General features: G+C 33.6%; 1 protein-coding gene across 4 annotated transcripts; it reads left to right on the top strand.

Moving 5' to 3' along the window:
* Positions 1-414: 414 nt before the first annotated feature.
* qkr54B (quaking related 54B) lies at positions 415-18227 on the top strand. Of its 4 annotated transcripts, none has more exons than XM_074179731.1 (6): positions 415-680; positions 1409-1533; positions 1591-1745; positions 5648-5916; positions 9221-9487; positions 14139-14287. In XM_074179731.1, the coding sequence occupies exons 1-6, from the start codon at positions 470-472 to the stop codon at positions 14195-14197; spliced, it is 1086 nt and encodes a 361-aa protein (XP_074035832.1). In that variant the 5' UTR covers positions 415-469; the 3' UTR covers positions 14198-14287. The 4 variants fall into 4 exon arrangements, with proteins under 4 accessions (XP_074035832.1, XP_023012424.1, XP_023012423.1 ...); XM_023156656.2 differs by lacking the exon at positions 14139-14287 and adding an exon at positions 18155-18227 and having other exon boundaries at positions 416-680; XM_023156655.2 differs by lacking the exon at positions 14139-14287 and adding an exon at positions 14651-18227 and having other exon boundaries at positions 416-680.
* Positions 18228-19176: the final 949 nt, after the last annotated feature.

The following is a 19176-nucleotide window of genomic DNA, read 5'->3' as shown; positions in this document are numbered from 1 at the left end:
TATGCGTTTAAATAAATGAAAGTCAGTTATTTTCATAATGACTGATGGAATTTGAGAAAAAATGAAATAACCAGTAGTATATATTTCAAAAATACATAGTTTCTTAAATGATCCAAAGATGAAAAATAAAATTCGGAATCAGTAAACCGATTATAGAGTTCATGTTTTTATAATAGAATTTATTACGATACGATCCTTGACGAATGTAGAAGTATAACAAAGTTACTCACAAGTGAAAATAAAGCTGGTAGAAGTAAAAAACTCTCATCCTATCATTTCTCCCATCAACTCAACAACTTTAGTCGCTACCATTTTTTGAACAACTAGCGCCTTCATGGGCCGCTTTACTAACCTACGACATATAGTAATCGAGTAACAATAAAACGCTCCTCAGATTATTGATTTCACATTTCTTTTCAAACTGAAAGCCGGCCATTTTGTTCATAGTGCACTCAAAAAACAAGACGCGATGACGGACAAGTATGATTCAAATGGTGATTATTATGGAGATAATTTCAAAAGAGACAAGAATTCTAAAGGAGACACAGATATGGCCGGGGAAAGTGAAGAAAGCGCTTTAGCAAGCCAAAAAGCGAGTGAATACGTTAGGGAATTACTAGCGGAAAAGCTAGCATTGGATCAAGTAAATTCACCCAATGCTGCTAGGTTGATCGAACAGGGTAAGATGATTTTTTCGAAAGAACTAAAAAATTTTTCGGAGATTATAGCGTTAACACAAAAACCAATGGGGACATTCGAAAACCTTCCTTAAATAATTTAAAGGTTACTAATTCCTTTGTATAGAATCATTTTTAATTTGCTTAAGGCAAGTAATTTATTCAGTGGTGGTATCAAATGCCTGTTCAACAATGAATTCACTCATTGGCCTATTTGAAACATATATGTTTACAATTGGTTGCCTTTAAATATCATTGATTCACTTATAGTCAAGTTAGTAGTACCATTACTGGTATTTGAAAATTATCAATGCCAAATGGTTTGATGATGTCCTCAGTCTTAATGGTTGCAGATCAGATAACTCCACTATTAACTCTTTGAAATATAATTTTTGATTAATTTTTTGTTCAGTAGTCCAAATAATGCCACTTTTTCGAACCACTTTGCACTATTGACATGTTTAAAGTTCTAATGGTCAGAGCATTCCTCAAGGATAAGTGTTTAGAAGAGATAGTTGTTGGTTATATGTGTAAAGTTCACAAACCTTTTCTATTGGAGATATGCATTCATTGCCGTTTAGGCTTGCAGGAAGTTTGAGTGATGAACTCGTTCGATTCTATTACGGCAAAGTTGCCTATTTCAGGTTACTATTGGATATTAGGAAAAAATCTACCTTTTGGATCTATTTAAGGACAAAATTGAAAAATTCAAATTGTATCTTCTTTTGCAGAGGTTGCAAAGGTTCAGCAAATAGGAAAAGCTCCTCTGAAGGAAAACAAATATGTAGATATCTACAGAGAGAAACCGATAAAGGTGACTGTAAAAGTCCTGGTACCTGTGAGGGAACATCCTAAGGTATAATTTTTTACTGTTTTGAAATGATGAATCAACTGAGAATTTTTTGGATTACAGTTCAACTTTGTTGGAAAACTTTTGGGACCGAAAGGAAATTCGATGAAACGCCTACAAGAAGAAACCATGTGCAAGATGGCTGTTCTTGGAAGAGGCTCCATGAAAGATCGGCAGAAAGAGGACGAACTGAGAAATTCATTAGATCCCAAATACAGGTAACAGCTGTCTGAAGCCAAACTGAATTGAAAATGTGTGGAAACAAAATAAAATAGCCCGTGTCTTGAAGTTTGGTGGTAGATCTCACTTTAATAATTTTCCAAGTATTTGAAATGTTTGTATATATTCACGAGGTTTAACGAGTCAAAAGTCTATATAATCCAATACTTTTGTCTAAGTTGGCTTTTGGATAGATCATGCCATTTCCTTGAAAAAGCCGTGCCGATTTTGGAAATCCAATTATATCATTTTGTTCTTTAAGTTGCAGATTGCATCAACTCAGTTGATGTTTCAGCTTCTGGTGTCCCTCAAGACTCAAATCTAGGTCTTTTATTTTTCCACTGCGTTGCTTTATGCATATGATATGAAAATGTATCTACTAGTATCCCAGATTGATGAACTTCTTAATGAGTGCTTGGCTAGTAATTTACTCAAAAATGAGCACTTTTCCCAAACACTAAAACTGCAGTACTATTCTCGATGCAGTTTTCTTCATTTCCTGAAGATGCCAGTTTGGTTGGTGAAACACATTTCAAAGAAGAGTATTGCAGTTTTGATGTTTGCGAAAAATACTTGTTTTTGGTTCCAGTTTTACCTTAATATATCTAAATGTAAAACTGTAATGTATATAAGGAAATAAATCTTTGAATTTCCTTACAATTTTCATGATTGAGTCATGGTGACCAAGCTTTCCTAAAAAATATATTATCATGATGATTATAAATAAAATATGTGGGTTGACTACTATTCTGAACTTACGTTTTATTCATTTTTCAGTTGAACTGTTTTTTCTTGTTTGTGTTTGAATATTGCCTTTCAAGGGAACTATATAAATCTGTTGGGCAATAAATGCTACTTTCGGAATGTCTATTTTTACATGTCCATTGACGTAATGTAAAGTGATTGAAGTTTTTAGCTAATTCAGGTAAAAGAATAATACAGTTTGGACAACAAAATAATACACTCACGGGATCAATAAAATATGCAATATAACACATACTTTTGTATGATCCTTTTCTTCTACAAATCAAAAAGGAACATGAAATTGTTAATGTTTGTGTTTTATTTCATTCGGATGGAAGTTTGCACTCGGTGCATCAAAGAGTCATTGGCAATTACTTCAATTTTGAAAGTAATTGACAGTTTACATGAAGGTTAATGGAAAGGTTCTATACAAATAGTTGTTTTCTCACAATTAAACTGGGTATTTCATATTTCACAGAAAGTAAATATTATGTGGTAATAATGAATGTTAACCTCAACTTCTGAATTGCTCTGTGTAATGTTCTACAGAAATCATTAACTTGTTCTGAAGAATTTTGTGAAATTAACCTAAAAATTATAACATGGGGTTTTCACTATTATTGGTTTTCAAAAATGAAAATTACACTTTATTAATTGGTTAGGTTGTTTGGAGCAAAAGCCACATTTTCCAGCTTATTTACATGCCGTTTAGAAACTTGAAGAATTTTCATGGCCTGCTGAGATATTTGGGAAAAACGAGAATTTGACAATATCAATTTTATTTTTTTCTGACTTTATTTGAAAAGATATCAAAAAACGAATAACACTTTTTCATTGGCACTTTCAAGGTACTACACGATGGTATTTTTAGTTTTTATATCCGACGTTTCGTTTTCAAAAAACCATCAACTTTATTTTTTCAAATAGCCCGAAAAAAAAGTACACTCTGTATCTGATTCCATTTTTTATTACGAATTCAACGATGTAACACATGCCATTGTTTTCTTTTTAGTTTAAGGGAAAATTGCATTTTTTCTATTTTTAAAATGTATTTTTAAGTAGGTTAATAATGATTTTTTTAAAGTAATGAAAACAAAGAAATTAACGCATTTTTTATTTAATTCAAAGGAGGTGTTCAAACAGGTTTCCGTTATTTTCCAAACATAAGTATGATCTTCTAACTGTAGAACTTAAAACATCACATAACATCTCTGGTGTAATACTGTTAAATGCGACAGTTACACATTCTCGTAACTGCTGTTCAGTTTCAAAAGAATGTTGGTAAACCCGGTTTTTAACAAAACCCCATATGAAGAAGTCCAGAGGAGTTAAGTCAGGGGATCGCGCTGGCCAAAACACTTCACTAAAGGTTCCAATCCACCTTCCAGGAAATCGCTGCGAAAGATACTCTCGAACTTGTCTAGAATTATGTGCAGGAGCACCGTCTTGTTGAAACCAACAGTTATTGACCTGTGCCAGAGGTAAATTATCTAAACAGTCTTCTACATAGTTTTGCAATAAATGATGGTATCGTTCGGCGGTCAAAGAATTATAGTAAAAAAACGGACCTAGTATTTTAGTTCCTAAAATTGCACACCACATATTAAACCCAAAACGTTCTTGATGTCTTGATATTTTCTTAACACGCGGATTTTGCTGAGCCCAGTAATGCGTATTGCGGCGGTTGAAGATACCATTATTAGTGACCATACTTTCGTCGGACCATATTATTTTTGAAGGGAAATTATAATCTTCTTCACACGCACGTGTATACCATTCGCAAAAATTTCTGCGCCGTTCGAAATCCCCTGGTTTAAGTCCTTGGCAAATCCTAAATTTATAGGGGTGATATCTATTTTTACGCAAAATAAATTGAGCTGTGGATTTGGCTACTCCTACATTATTTTCGATTTGCCTAGTTGATATTTCAGGGTTCTCAACAACTACTTGTAAAATATTATTTTGGGCTTCTTCTGAAGATTCCTTTTTTCGAGATAAAACAGGCTTTTTAAATGAACCATATTCTTTTAAATTTCGAGCCAGCTCTAAGAAAATGGACTTACATGGCTGCTTTCTTTCTGGATATGTATTAAGATACATTGCTGCTGTATTTACAGTATTTTTGTGGCACAAAATGTAGCACGTTAGCATGTCAAACTTTTCTTCATGGCTATAATGCTCACCCGGCATATTCGACGATAATAACACAATATTATCTATTCAACAATAAATAATAATAACGACAACAGTAACAATAACTCTAAAAACAACAACTCGACAAACAGGCTAACAACAACGACAATTACTATTTTATCGTGTAATTAAATAATATTTGACAGGCTCGGTGACAGGTATTTACGTCAAAGCATTTGTTTGCAACGCCTACTTAAAGATTTTTTTAAAAATAGAAAAAATGTAATTTTCCTTTAAACTAAAAAGAAAACAATGGCATGTGATACATCGTTGAATTCGTAATAAAAAATGGAATCAGATACAGGGTGTACTTTTGTTTCGGGTCATATAAAAAAATAAAGTTGATGATGGTTTCTTGAAAACGAAACGTCGGATATAAAATCTAAAAATACCATCGTGTAGTACCTTAAAAGTGCCAATGAAAAAGTGTTATTCGTAAGTCAGAAAAAAATAAAATTGATATTGTCAAATTCTCGTTTTTCCCAAATATCTCAGCAGGCCATGAAAATTCTTCAAGTTTCCAAACGGCATGTAAATAAGCTTTAAAGAACACAACTTTTTCCTAATTTAACCTAAGCTGTATCTCCAACAGGTACTGAGATTCCCATGCTTAGGATCCTTATCTTGGACACACTATATATTCTTCTATTGTCTCAACTGTATGTCTATAATTGAAGGTTTTGGGCCTTAGGATGGTTATAATCGTACAACTGTAAACTGGTGATTATTGATGTGGGCTTGGTATATTTTCATTTCATGATCATTTACGTTAAAATCAAGATATGTTGTTCTTAGAATATCATCACTTGCCAGATCCAGCTAGGGTGTATACAAAAGAGGGATTATACCGTGTCTCATATTGTTCTTCATCGAATTGATTTTTTGAGTTCTTCTCCGAAAGCGTTTTCGAAATGTTCTACAAATGCCTCTGTCATGACTCCGTTTACAATTTTTTTTTCCATAGCCATTTGACTGACGATCTTCACGTTGAAATTTCTGCTCTGGGACCACCAGCTGAGGCTCATGCGCGTGTTGCTTATGCTTTAGCTGAAGTAAGGAAGTACCTCATTCCTGACAACAACGATATTATTAGACAAGAGCAAATGCGGGAAATGGAAATTATGACTGGAGATGGTCATGGAGGCCATGGTGGACCCCATGGAGGTCACGGAGGACATGGTGGCGGCCATGTTGGAGAGAGACCACGTAGACCACCTCAGGGCATGATGAGATGTGAGTTGAACCATGAGTTCATTCCTATTAGATGAAAATAGACGATATACAGTAGTAGCATTATGACTTCAATTTTCTATTACTTTGAAAGAATTTCTTATAAAAAAATTGCCAGAGCTGTAAAATATTGAAAAAAGCTTTTACTTTCAGCTATTTCAATATCAAAGTTGGAGGTGTAGCATCTTATTAGAAATATCCAATACAACTTATTGATACACTAATAAATCAGATTCAGTTAACATAAAAATTGAAGTGTCTTAAAGACAGTTTTGATTGCATTATACTGATACGTCCATAGCACAAGAAAAAAGTCTTTGTTAGCAAATGCCTGGGATCAAAAGTAGATCAGAAGTAAACATGGAAGTACATATTGAAAATATTATTTCAAAACCGAGTAGAACATGTTTTTTTGACAACTTGGACTTGAAACAGAATCAATGGATCAGTTGATTCTGTTCAATTTGATTTTCAAATTCATTGAGATTGGTTAGACATCAGGAAATTTTATTATTGTATATCGTCTGTTACCCTCTTTTTTTACATTTTGTAGTTTAGTAGTTACGAGGTAGCACGGTTGTAATTTTTATTGGTCCTTTCAGATAGAAAAATTTCAAACATGTTTACTGGTATATACAAGCAGTAGATGCTTTGCAACAATAAGGCATGTTTGAATTTGAATGCACTTTTTAAAGCTTTCATTTGATGTTATGGTTTCAGTCCGTAGACAAGCTGGACTTTTTGGATTGGTAGAATTTCAGTTTGGTTTCAATAGAATTTCAGTTTGGTGTTTTCATCACAACCACAACGACCGAATAATTTTGCGAAAGAAAGTAAAATAACAATTTCATTAATCACTTACATGTTAGGCCCCTCAAAATTGATTCTTGAAGTATTTATACAATGTGTCCAAAATGAGGGCCGGCATTGGAAAATCAAAAGGTTTAAAAGATACAAAGCCATTTAAATTAGGAAAAAGTTGCTCATATAAACGATAAAATAGGCAACATTTTCTACTAATTTCACTGAGTTTGTACCTATCAAGGTCATTCAAAACAGTAACAATGTTAAAATCCTCATGTACATACAAATATATTATCAATCAATAACTTGAACGAAATGAATAAAAACACTTTTGTCTAAATACAACTGGTAAATTTTATTTATACAGCTGGTTTCGGGTTTGACCCCATCATCAAGTATAAAACTGAAATCTGAATTTTGAAATATCGATTTTATTAGAATTTTCAGGTATGCTGCAAGGACAGGTATTTGAGAGACAGGATGCCAACTTAAAATACCACCCTGAAAATTATAGGGGTTATTGAACTCATAAATTCAAGAGAAGAGACCTACATGAATCAAGTTGCTCGTTTAGGGGTATATGTTTCTGGTTTTTAATTAATTTGTTAATTTCTATGGCCTCCAACAGATTCATTTTTCTTTCTTTATTACATATATGTAGGATTTTGAGGTTATCTTCATTTATCTTGTGGTTTGATTCTTGAAGATGTTCGTACATTGCAGATTTTTTGTCCAAACAGAGGTGTTCACGCAGTCTTCTTTCAAAATTTCTGCCGGTTTTGCCTGTACATACTGCAGAGCATTCGCACCAGAAACATATACCTCTAAACGACCAACTTGATTTATGTAGGTCTCCTCTCTTGAATTTATGAGTTCAATAACCCCTAGAATTTTCAGGGTGGTATTTTAAGTTGGCATCCTGTCTCTCAAATACCTGTCCTTGCAGCATACCTGAAAATTCTAATGAAATCGATATTTCAAAATTCAGATTTCAGTTTTACACTTGATAATGGGGTCAAACCTGAAACCGTCATATAAATTAAATTTACCAGTGGTATTTAGACAAAAGAGTTTTTATTCATTTTATTTAAGTGATCATGAATTACCATAAAGTAAACAAGTCATCAATCACACATATCAATCAATAAATAACTAACAATAAATCAATAATATGAATCATAGTTTGTGATGTGATGAATAATCATTCTTTTATATGCTTTGCTAAGATAGTATTCACATTGCTTATATAAATATTTTTCAGTAATAAATTCATCCCTTCCATAAAATTATTCTCCTGCCACATTGTATTGTTAAATAATATTCCACTAAACAGAAACTGCACCTTTCTATGTTAAGTATTAGTTTTTTATTGAATCGTAGGGTTGCCTTTGTGTGTGTTTGCATCTCTTTAGGTTTCCAGCCACTTCTGCATAAGCTGTAGATTCCAGGCATCTCTAAAATGCTTTGGAAAAGGTCTAATCAGTTTTTATCCATTCAACATTCTATTTTATTTCAATTTTTACATTTGGTTTTAATTTTAGTATGTAATCAAACACCACCACAAAAAAAAAAACCATACTGTTGCCGCAGATAGTAATTGAAAAGTTGTGAAGAAATCGTAGGCTAAAAGTATTCAGAGCACTCAAATATCAGATATCTCGAAAATGTATTGAAGAGTGGGGCTTCCTTGTGAAAGATAGTTTTCTAAACACTCAAGTCTTTTCAGTTTTTTACATCGTAATGAGTATTGAAAAAATAAAATGTCCTCTGTGACGTTATTAAAATAGGAAAGTTTGAGAATAACAAGAAAGAAATAATGTATCTCTTCAAGGTTCTATAGAGGTATCACTTGAAAAGACTTTTTTTCAAGTACAAGGCTATTTGAAGGTCATAATTTCATAAACTACACCTCACGATTTGATCTTCACAAACTTTATTTGAAAAATAAATCACGACATGTTTCGCTAACACAGTAGCTTCTTCAATAGTGATTTGAATACTCCAGAAAGTAAAGTAACGGTCGAATCAATCAGAAAATTGAAGGCCATAAATCTAGTTATTGAGTAACAGAAAGCCTACTTTTTGGGTCGCTGATTTTTCTTTCAAGAGGCACTATTTATAAGAAGATCTTTTTGAATTTTCAGAAAACTTGAAGTAGAAGTTTCAAGAGTTCTAACTCTACAGAAATTTATTTGGTTGTTTTTTTTTTTTTTTTCTTTATAATACATTAGAGATAAAGTAAGAGTGTGTGTATGTGTGTATTGAATGTATCAAGAAGGCCTATTATTGGAACTGCTATCAATTTGCATTGACTGTGAAATTTAAAGGTTATGTAAAATTTCTCTTATACCACATAGCTCGAGAGTGGATCTGAAAATATTTCGAAACTCTACCGTTATCTATTCAGTACTGCTTGTCCACAGACCTTTCGTTCTGTTTTTTTTTTTTTTTTTGAAATGCCCATTAATTATAACCGTACGCAAAACGTCAAACGACCTTTCAGCTGCCATCCCTCGACCCCCACCTGTGATGCGGACGGCCACGAGGGCCCCCGTCGTCACGCCGAGGGTCATGCCAGCCAAAACTAAAATAATGTCTATTCTTGATCGCGCTCGCGTAGCCATGGAAGAGAGCTACGGCTACGAGGAGGAGCAGTATGAGGCGCCAGCAGCAGCACCTTACGACTACTCTCACAACTCGAGGCCATACTCTTCCAACCAGTACGACGATTACGAGCCCGACTACTACAGGGGGAACAGTTCGAATTACGGTAAGGATTTTTTTGTTGAAATCATGTATGTGACTTATTGAAATTATGTCCAGTAGATAACTTTGTAGGAGAATCGCAGGGTATTTTGGACAATGAAACAAAAGCTACATCTTTGCTAATCTTAGCAATTCTTCAGAACTTAGGCGTAAATCATAGTACCAAGTCTAATGAATATGGTGCATTGTGACAATGCTTCAGTCACATGAATTTCTCACCATTCCATTCAATATTGTAAATCTTGAGTTACGCAGAAAACTTGCTGGTATAGTTTTTCTATATAAATCACTGCACAGCAATGTGGATGCTCTGGAGGTGTTATCTCTTATACATTTTTGGGAGCCTCATATTGGAACTAAAGGGTTTTTCAATTGGCGCGGGTAGATTTTGGCGCCCCGTGCCAGCCATTTTGGCACGGGGCGCCATGGCAAGTTACACGATTGAACAGCACGTTCAAATGATAAAACTTTATTATCAAAATGAGTGTTCGTCAACGCAAACGTTGCGCGCATTGCGCCCATTTTACGGTAGACGTGGTGGCCCTTCACAGTCGACTCTTCAACGTTTGGTGGCCAAATTTGAGACGACCGGTTCAGTAAACGATCAGCCAACACCCGTACGTTCAAGGAACGCAAGATCGGCCGAGAACATCGCCGCGATCCGTGAAAGTGTACAGCAGAACCCGAGGCAGTCTATTTCTCGCCGTGCACAAGAACTCGACCTTTCGCAGACTTCAACTTGGCGATTTTTCCTTCGGGACTTGGGCCTACACCCGTACAAGATCCAACTGACCCAGGAGCTCAAAGTTCATGACCATAGAAAACGCCGTTTGTTCGCTGACTGGGCTTCGAATCGTTTGGAAGAGCACCCCAATTTTGGCCGAAAAATCATCTTTAGTGACGAGGCGCATTTTTGGATGAATGGCTGTGTTAACAAGCAAAATTGCCGTATATAGGCCAACACCAACCCACGCGAGGTTCACCAGGTGATAATGCATCCTCAAAAAGTTACTGTTTGGTGTGGATTTTGGGCCGGCGGCGTAATTGGTTCGTACTTTTTTGAAAACGACGTTAGTGAGGCGGTCACCGTCAACAGAGAGCGCTACAGAACGATGATAACTAGTTTCTTATGGCCCAAATTGAACCATATGGACCTACACGACATGTAGTTCCAGCAGGACGACGCTATGTGCCACACAACAAACGCCACGATTGACATTTTGCATGAACGATTTGAGGGTAAGGTTATCTCTCGCAGGGGTGATATGAATTGGCCGCCAAGGTCATGTGATTTGACCCCGCTAGACTTTTTCCTGTGGGGTTTCTTGAAGTCGCAGGTCTATGCAAATAAACCACAATCGACCGATGCCCTAAAGGTGAACATAACACAGGCCATCGCTCAAATTCAGCCGGATCTATGCGGAAGAGTCATTGAAAATTGGACCACTCGGATCCGTGCCAGCCTAAGAAGCCGATGCGGGCTTTTGAATGATGTCATATTCCACACTTAATGGCATACATGCGCCTCTCAAATGGAAAAATAATTTTGTTAATACCTCACACACAGCTTGTTTTATTCCATTTTAACATCTACCAGCCCTTATTGAAAAACCCTTTAGAAGTACAAAAACTTTTTACTGTCGACTGGCCAGAACCAATTTGTACCTCAAGTCACCTGTCTTTACCATTTGCAATAATTTCAATTCAATTTCAAATTTGTGTGATATCAATTTTGATTCCCTGGAATGTATTGATGAAACTGCATCTCAGTTTTTCATATAGAACTTTTAATTTCTGGTATAGTTTTTTAAATTTATTTCTCTCTCTCTTCCCAAATTATTCTTCTTCATTAAAGATTATTGTTGTGTTCCTACTCCCACGTGGACATCCGATCCACCCCGGCCTCTAACCGGCGTGACCGAGTGTACTATTTATTTTAAAAAACTTGAACAATTTTTATCAACACCATTTTAAATTTATTATTGATGCTGGCACGTTATAAAACGGCGGATATTCACAACACGAAATAAGGTCCGGCGTCCAACAATGGCGTCCGTGTACCTTTGTGGACGGTCGCTATCAGCACGTCCGTCCGCCAAAATATCAGAAACAAAACTATTTATTTTATTATATTTTTGTTCTTCATTTTCCCAAATTGTAACTTTGTAGTTATAAGCACTTATATTACTTTCAACATACTTAGTTAACCCTTAAATTTTTAACTGTTGGGTAATAAAGGCTATTATTATTATATAATAAATGGCAATAGAATGAAATAACGATAATAGTAATGATAATAAAAGTTATTTATTGGCAAATACGAAACAGCCGTTGACCGGTCCTTCAGCCAGAGTACAATTTTCAAGTGATTATAATTTAATATTCCACTTTGGGTTAAAATAATGGAGTTTTCACCTGTGTGTGTGGATGCATTAGGTGAGTGCGATGGGTGGAGGGTTGGTTAGTGTGGTGGAGTGGGGGGTATGATCAAATATTAAAATTTATCTATTTGGTGGCCAAACTGTTTTTAGGGGGTGTCTGAATCTTGAGTTTGTCAGCCCTCTATAGACACAATGGACGTTTAAAGTTCAAACTGTTTGAATTTATGGCGAATCTGGAGTCTATAATTGTTGTAATCTTTGTTGGAAAGGTTTTTTTATGTGTGACCCAAAATAGATGTTCATTTGCAATATTATGTAAAGGGTTTTGATGGTTTCTCATTTTTGTAATACCCCTTACTGTGGATGTTTCCGCAACTTGAAGGATGTTCAATGATGGTTTTAGGTAACCCAAATAGATACTGTAACAGTTTTGATATTTATTCCGCTGTTTTTGTATATTGAACTGTGGAAACGTTTTTCTCGTTTTATGCATTTCTTCTTGATGGTTTTGTTTTGGTGATTCAAATCACGATTGTGATCCAAGTTTATGTCCAAGCATTTTGCTGATGGATTGCTCATTAGTGTTTAATTGCTGATGGTGACTGTTTGGAGATGTTTTGTGTTGAGAAATTATAAACGGATTTTTTTGGTATCAGTCTCAGGCGCCATCTGTTGAACCAAAGGAACATGTCTGAAAATACAGCTTCAGAATAAAGGTTCAAGTGTTTTGCTGTTTGTATGTTGAATGTTATGATTGAATATGAAATAACATAAATAAAATTTATCCACAAAATGAAATCAGATGAATGAATCAGACTTTGGAAGTTGCGTTGAGTTGAAGGTTCTCTGTAGAATTAGTCAATATGGTAGAGATTGAGAGTGGGTCTAGAAATATTCCAAATTTCTACTGATGTCCGTTCAGTACCGGATCTTTTGTTTTGTTTTTTGTCTATTTAAACTGTGTGCAAAACATTGTCATAATGCAACATATTCATCAGACTTCATGTTATTACCGTGATTAAAGTCTAAGCTCTGGAGAAGTCGTAAATGTATTCACAAAATATTGGCAAAGACATAGATTGTGTGTTTTATTGTCCAAAACCTTGCAATTCCCCCACAAAGTTTATTAAGGTAAGATAGGGCAAGTGCACGGTATGGATTAGAAAGTTCAACTTAGAAAGTCCTCAAAAATCAGCCTTTATGCTAGGTTTCTATGTTCTGGATACCTCGATCCCCAGTTGTCAATTTCACAGGTTTTTTTTCATTAACATTGGAAACGGTTAGCATTATCAAAAAGGCTATTCAAGTAGAATTGATGCACTTACCCATCTTTACCTTCCGTGAGTTTTTATGGGTTTTATTACAGAGCGGCAGTGTGCGCATTAAGATGTCTAAAATTCCTCTGAGTGAATGAAATTTTATTTAGTGTTATTTTTCTTCAAATGAACAGACTGTAAACTTTCTCATGGTTCTAAATGAAGAAAATAAGTTTCAAGGTTTGAAGCTATGATATTGAGTGTATTTGGTAAAATTATTTTGTAATAATCACTTTTACATTTGATCAATTATGCAAAATGAATGGTTGCAATTTTGAACCTGTTTTCTGGGTTTGTTAGTCATGGTCTGTATGTAGGTTTTCATAGCGGCGTTTTGATTTCAACTGCGGCAAACATTATGAAAAGCGAGATGTACAGGAACAAAGGTGGTCCTTTAAGCAGATACTACAATCATGAATTAGTATTTTTATATCAAAATAATTATTATTAACATTTCTGTTATACAATATATCCAAAATCAAATTTCTTTTTCTGAAAATTACTAAATTATTGTTAATCTTATTTCCAAGTATAAATGAAAAACTAATAAATCCCAACTTTTTCTTCTACTATAATTTTTGACCTTGTCGTATGCATGTAGAGATTTTAAACATCTTAATCATAATAGTTTCTAGAATAACAAATTAAAGATTTGCTTCAATATAATGACTTATAATTAATATATTTAAATATTGATACCAATAACAGTCAGAAAATTTCAGGCTCATTCTGACAGGTTTCATATTAATTGTAATATATATTAATGTAAGAATAACAATTAAGAGAGATATTTATTATAAATTGATTTGAACAGTGCATAACTTTCAGGTTGACTGAATGCTTGTTCACCAGCCTCAATTTTTCTGAATTATACTGTATTACCTATAAAGTGTACCAACTGTGGAGGTTTTTTTGGTTATATGGTTTACATGGTTAAAAATTTTCTTGGTTTTTTTAGTTCGACCAGGACCTAGTAAACAATTTCGTGGTGGGCCACAGCGATGGAAAAATTATTGAATAATAATATATTTAATATATTTTTCTTCAAAGAAATGTTTTAAATTTTATCACTTTGTAATGAATTGAAAAAATAAATTGTTATATTTTTTCCTGTTTTTTCTTTCTCTCTGGCCCATCCACATGAACTTCGAAAGCAATATATAAAACTTGGAAAGGCGGACAATTTAAACCTTACCATAATTATTTAAAAATTGATTTTTTTATATAAAAGTTCACACGTGTGACAAAAAATTGATCCTATATAACATAGCATAATACTGCTAAATATATCTGTCCTTTATAATTTCAATGCATCTGAGTTTTAAGTCCAATAAAAGTATTCACTTAAATATAACCAACCCTAAAAAAATATTGAAACCCATAATCCTATGTTATTTAGGATCATCATTATCCACTAATAAAAATCCATAAATAGGCTGTTAATGTTATGTTTTTAACTCGTATGCACAGAACCACCAACACCGTCTAGGACTTGGAAGGCCCCTTATAAATCCGCAGCACCTCCATTAGGTCGACATATGGAGAGCTCCCGTTATAGATCTTCTCCCTATACACGACCCTCAAAGTAAATTGGGGAAAGTTTATATTGTATTCAATCAAGTTGTATTTTTTCCTTCTTTCATTGGTTTTTTGCATAGAAAGTCTCTACAGTAAAAGAAATCTGAAATGATTTACTTCAATTTTTTTTCTATTATTATCAAAATTGTATAAAAACACTTTTTAAAGTCATAAAATTTAGAAACTATGACTCCCGTCAATGACGCAGAGAAACGTACTTCTTAAATCATTAACAATTCACAAAAAAAATTAAAATCATTTTAAACGAAATGAAACTCGATACCTCCAAAAACACAGTTTTGAATATGTAAAAAGAATTGGAACATATAATTTGAATATTTAGTGGATTAATAAAATAACACATACAGATCAGGTGGCAATAAAACAAGTAATTTCTTGTTAAAATGTAATTTATTAAAAATTCTAATCTCTGCAATGAGAGTTTGAAGACTACCAAGAAGTCTTGAAAAACTTGACGTTTTTGAATAAAATGACGTAGAGAGTGTTTATAAACAATTCAATGTTGAAAATTAGATTGTTAATTAATGTAAAATGAGTTATTCTATACAATAAATAAGGATTTAATGTAATCTGTATTTTAAAACAAACCATCCCTAATAGAATAGCTCTAAATATATCTTAAATGTGTTTTTAATTTGAATTACTTGACAATTTAAAAATATGTAACATGTAGAAGCATCAAATAAAGTGTGTGTAATAGTCGATACTTTAATTTCATGATTACTTTATTTTTAAGAAATGCAGTGAACTAAGTAAAAAAGGTAAAGTATAATAACATCTAACCTAAAGAAAATAACGTTTATTTTTGACAAGTAATGCAGGTTGCACAATTTTAACTTTTGTACTATCACTGTCAAATATTTAATTTGGCATTAAAAACTAAATATGGAACTGGACAAGTAATACAATTTTTAAAATAAACTAATAAAACAAAGCATTCAAGTAAAACAACAAGATTACTGTAACATTTAATTGTTTTTGATGGAATTGACCGATACTTGACAAAAATCCATAACTTATTAACTTTATTGTGAAATTTCCACTGGATCGTTTACAAAACCGCAACACGTGTTTTGCTATACAATAACTTGCTTAAGCTATTGTCATACAACAACACCAATAGCACTTTGTTTTTTCAAAAGGGCAGACTTGAAGTAAATTACCGGATAAATAATGATTTGAGCAAGATTATCAAAAACTTCAGTGTTGATAGATCAGGATTAAATAGGTTAACTTTTGGTTCTTGCCCAAAAATTTATATTGGCCAAACGGGGATAAGCTTTTTCCAAAGAATAAAAAAGATCATAAGATGATAGAAGTAGTTTCTTAAATTTGAAGACGAATTCAACATTTGCAAACCATTTTTTGACTACGAATTATTGATTTGGGAAAGAATGGTTTGAAACTCAAATCTTTTGGGGTGCTTACAAATTATTGGATTTAAGAATTCTGAAAATTTACTGAATAACCAAATAGAATCGAAATCTCCTTTCCTGAATCACTCATATGAAAATTGTTAGTTTTTTACATGTCCATTTAATGAGTTGGTAAAAGTATTAGATTTACCTAAACTCTGGTAAAATTATTAATCATTATCTAAGTAGAAGGTCACATGATTCAAATTGTTATTATGCAAAGCACTAATTACTTAGGATTTAGTGAGTATGAACACGCCTGGGGAAGCTATTATATAGCGAAACACTTGTTTCGTTTTAGTAAAACTGTTTGATGAAAATCTCACAATAAAGTATAACTTGGATAATATCAATTTTTTTAACGGATTTGCAGGTGTGAAAGATATTTCCAAAATATGTTGAGGTAATTCATAGAAAGGGTAAAACATTTCGAATATTAGCAACACAGCATTTCTACATTTGCAAAACCTGTTTCATGTTTAGTTGTTATCAGAAGTTTTCAGGCAATTACTATCTTGTCTCATTTTAATGTATCCCATATACCAATTACTTTGTAGCCCAAGATTCCAGGACTGACACTGACCTATGACAGTTTAGTATTTGATGTAAAAGTCGTGAAGAGATACCTAGGTATAATCTGTTCTCATCTCTTCACACCAAAATGAACACATTCTAATGACAAGCCCATTTTATAATACCAGTATCAACAATTTATTCCTTGATATCTGTAAAAGGATTCCACTTTCAAGTTGGAAGGTATGCAGAAAAATACGAGAGGGGCTGATAATGATCACTTTAGACAAGAGATGGCGCCACCAGTAACAATATGTTGTCATATACTTGTATACTTTAGATTTATTTGCTTGCGTTTGGAGTCATTGAAAGTTAACAACTCTTACATTATCACAAAATTGAATAAAATCGGATTTTTTGCTGTTATTAGATTCTTGTTTTTGAAAACGAACGATAAGATAAACGACAAATTAAAGAATATTTATCAGAAATATGCCATTTCAATATCAACAATAATAAAACACTGGACAGATGAATTCAAATATAGTCCTAGGCGTCCAAATGAGGTAACCTCGTTAGAAACGACCGATAAAATCCATGGAATGGTAGATATTAGTTATTGACGAGTAACTAAGCGTGAGATAAATGAGGCAGTGGGCATTTCAACCGAACGGTTACTTCTTTCATATGAATATTTGTAATGAGAAATCTTTCTGTAGAGTGGGTGCAGAGACTGCTATCTGTACGAAAAAAACAAGATCGCCAGATAATTGCAAATATTCAACTGCAATAAAAAGTACTTTATACGCTTTTGTAACCATAGACTAAACATGGAGTACAAGGATCAGTCAAAAAAAATGGTCAGCCACTAACGAATCGAATCCTAAGAAATCCCAAATGTGGTTTTCAATCTAAAAGATCATGGCCGCAATGTTTTGGGAAGCTGAAGTCAAAATTAACACTAACTAAAAGGAAAAGAACAAAACCATAACCAGAGGCTATTTTGCAGCTGGTCTGATTCAATGCTGATCTGAAGTGAAGAGATCGCGTTTGTTTGGGAAAAAAGTTGTTTCTCACCAAGACAATGTATCGTTGGAGTGACCAAAAGTTTCCAATCCACAGTATTTTCTTCCAGATGTATTATTCGAAGGGCATAAAAAATTGTAGAATCGTTAGATGAAGTGTACGAAGCTTGAAGGTGAATAGAATGAGAAATTGAACTGGTTTTGCTGGAAAAATTTGTGTTCTCTTGGCTAGGCCGATAAAAATCCAGCCTCATAGTAAGTTTGCTAAAATGACGTAGGCCTGGAAGCTCTGGATTTCTGAACTAATTTGAACAGTCGTTCTGATTATTCAAGTTAGGAATAGTATATATTGATATAGACTTCTTGCATGATTGAATCAAATTGGGGTTATTTGAAATAATTTTATATTTCTACTGTTTCAGGGTAACTACGTCTAGAACAGCACTAGGATCTTCATCTGTGATATTATTTGAATAGAAGTATTTTAATCCATAATCGTTTTTTTATATACCCAAGTCTGTTACAGTAGATTGATTTGATTTTCACACATTTCCTTGAAGGTAATTTGTATATTTATCTCATCTACAGACTTTGATCATTAACCATATTGAGTGGTACACGTACACTTGAGAAATATTAAAAAATAAACATGTTAGTGAATAACACAGGTATAATCGTGATAGAAAAGAACAGTCAGAGGCTGAGATATGTGCTAGGGTTTTAGTTTTTAACCTACAGTTCAGATAATAGTTCTTCAACTGTAATTCGATAAAGCTTAACAGTAATAATACATTGTGTCAGCCATGGGATTGAAGATTGTGTTTTTGTCTGTAAAGTTCAATAATTAATGGATTGCTAGTGAAAAACATAATGGTGCAAAAAGTTACTTGAATTTCTGAATCAGACATTTAACTTGGCGACATCAAGTGCAATGGCCAATACACACAACTTTTTAAAAAAAGCAACTCCCTCAACTAACTTTGATTTTACGAATCAGGCAGATCAAGCCTCGGAGAATTAGAAAATGATCACATTACTTGTCACAATATAATTCAGTCTGTACAAATTTTGTACCAGAAATCTACAACTGAGAACAAATCTTTCTTTTAACAAGGAGTGGATCTAGGATTTTTTTGACGGGGGCCACTTGAGATGAATTACTTATAAATAAAAAATTAATAAGATGTTTTTTAAACATGACAGAGGTTTCAAATGAAACCGATATATATTCTGTTTATTTTTGGTGATGAGCAAGAGCGTAGGACTGGATTATGCCCCATAATTGAACGTTTTCTGCGTTCAAAGGGAGGGGCGCGCCCCCCCTGGCTGGATCCGCCACTGCTTATAACCTGTCTCTGAACATTGCCAGTTTGATATTTCGAAAATTGTCTTAGGTTTGCAAAATAAATTTACAAATGAAAGGCACCAGTTGAATGTTATAAAT

The sequence above is a fragment of the Leptinotarsa decemlineata genome, unplaced genomic scaffold (genome assembly GCF_025532065.1).
Source record: "Leptinotarsa decemlineata unplaced genomic scaffold, Ldec_3_MD MMD2_tig00026282_RagTag_RagTag, whole genome shotgun sequence".
NCBI classification, from domain to species: domain Eukaryota; kingdom Metazoa; phylum Arthropoda; class Insecta; order Coleoptera; family Chrysomelidae; genus Leptinotarsa; species Leptinotarsa decemlineata.
This window is presented reverse-complemented; position numbering and strand designations above follow the sequence as displayed.

Bases quoted from the DNA above. Each gene is read 5' to 3' on its own strand.
- qkr54B (XM_023156655.2), top strand. From the start codon at position 470: ATGACGGACAAGTATGATTCAAATGGTGATTATTATGGAGATAATTTC. The intron at 1,534-1,590 runs GTATAATTTTTT...TTTGGATTACAG, and splicing joins CTGTGAGGGAACATCCTAAG to TTCAACTTTGTTGGAAAACT. The intron at 5,917-9,220 runs GTGAGTTGAACC...ACGACCTTTCAG, and splicing joins ACCTCAGGGCATGATGAGAT to CTGCCATCCCTCGACCCCCA.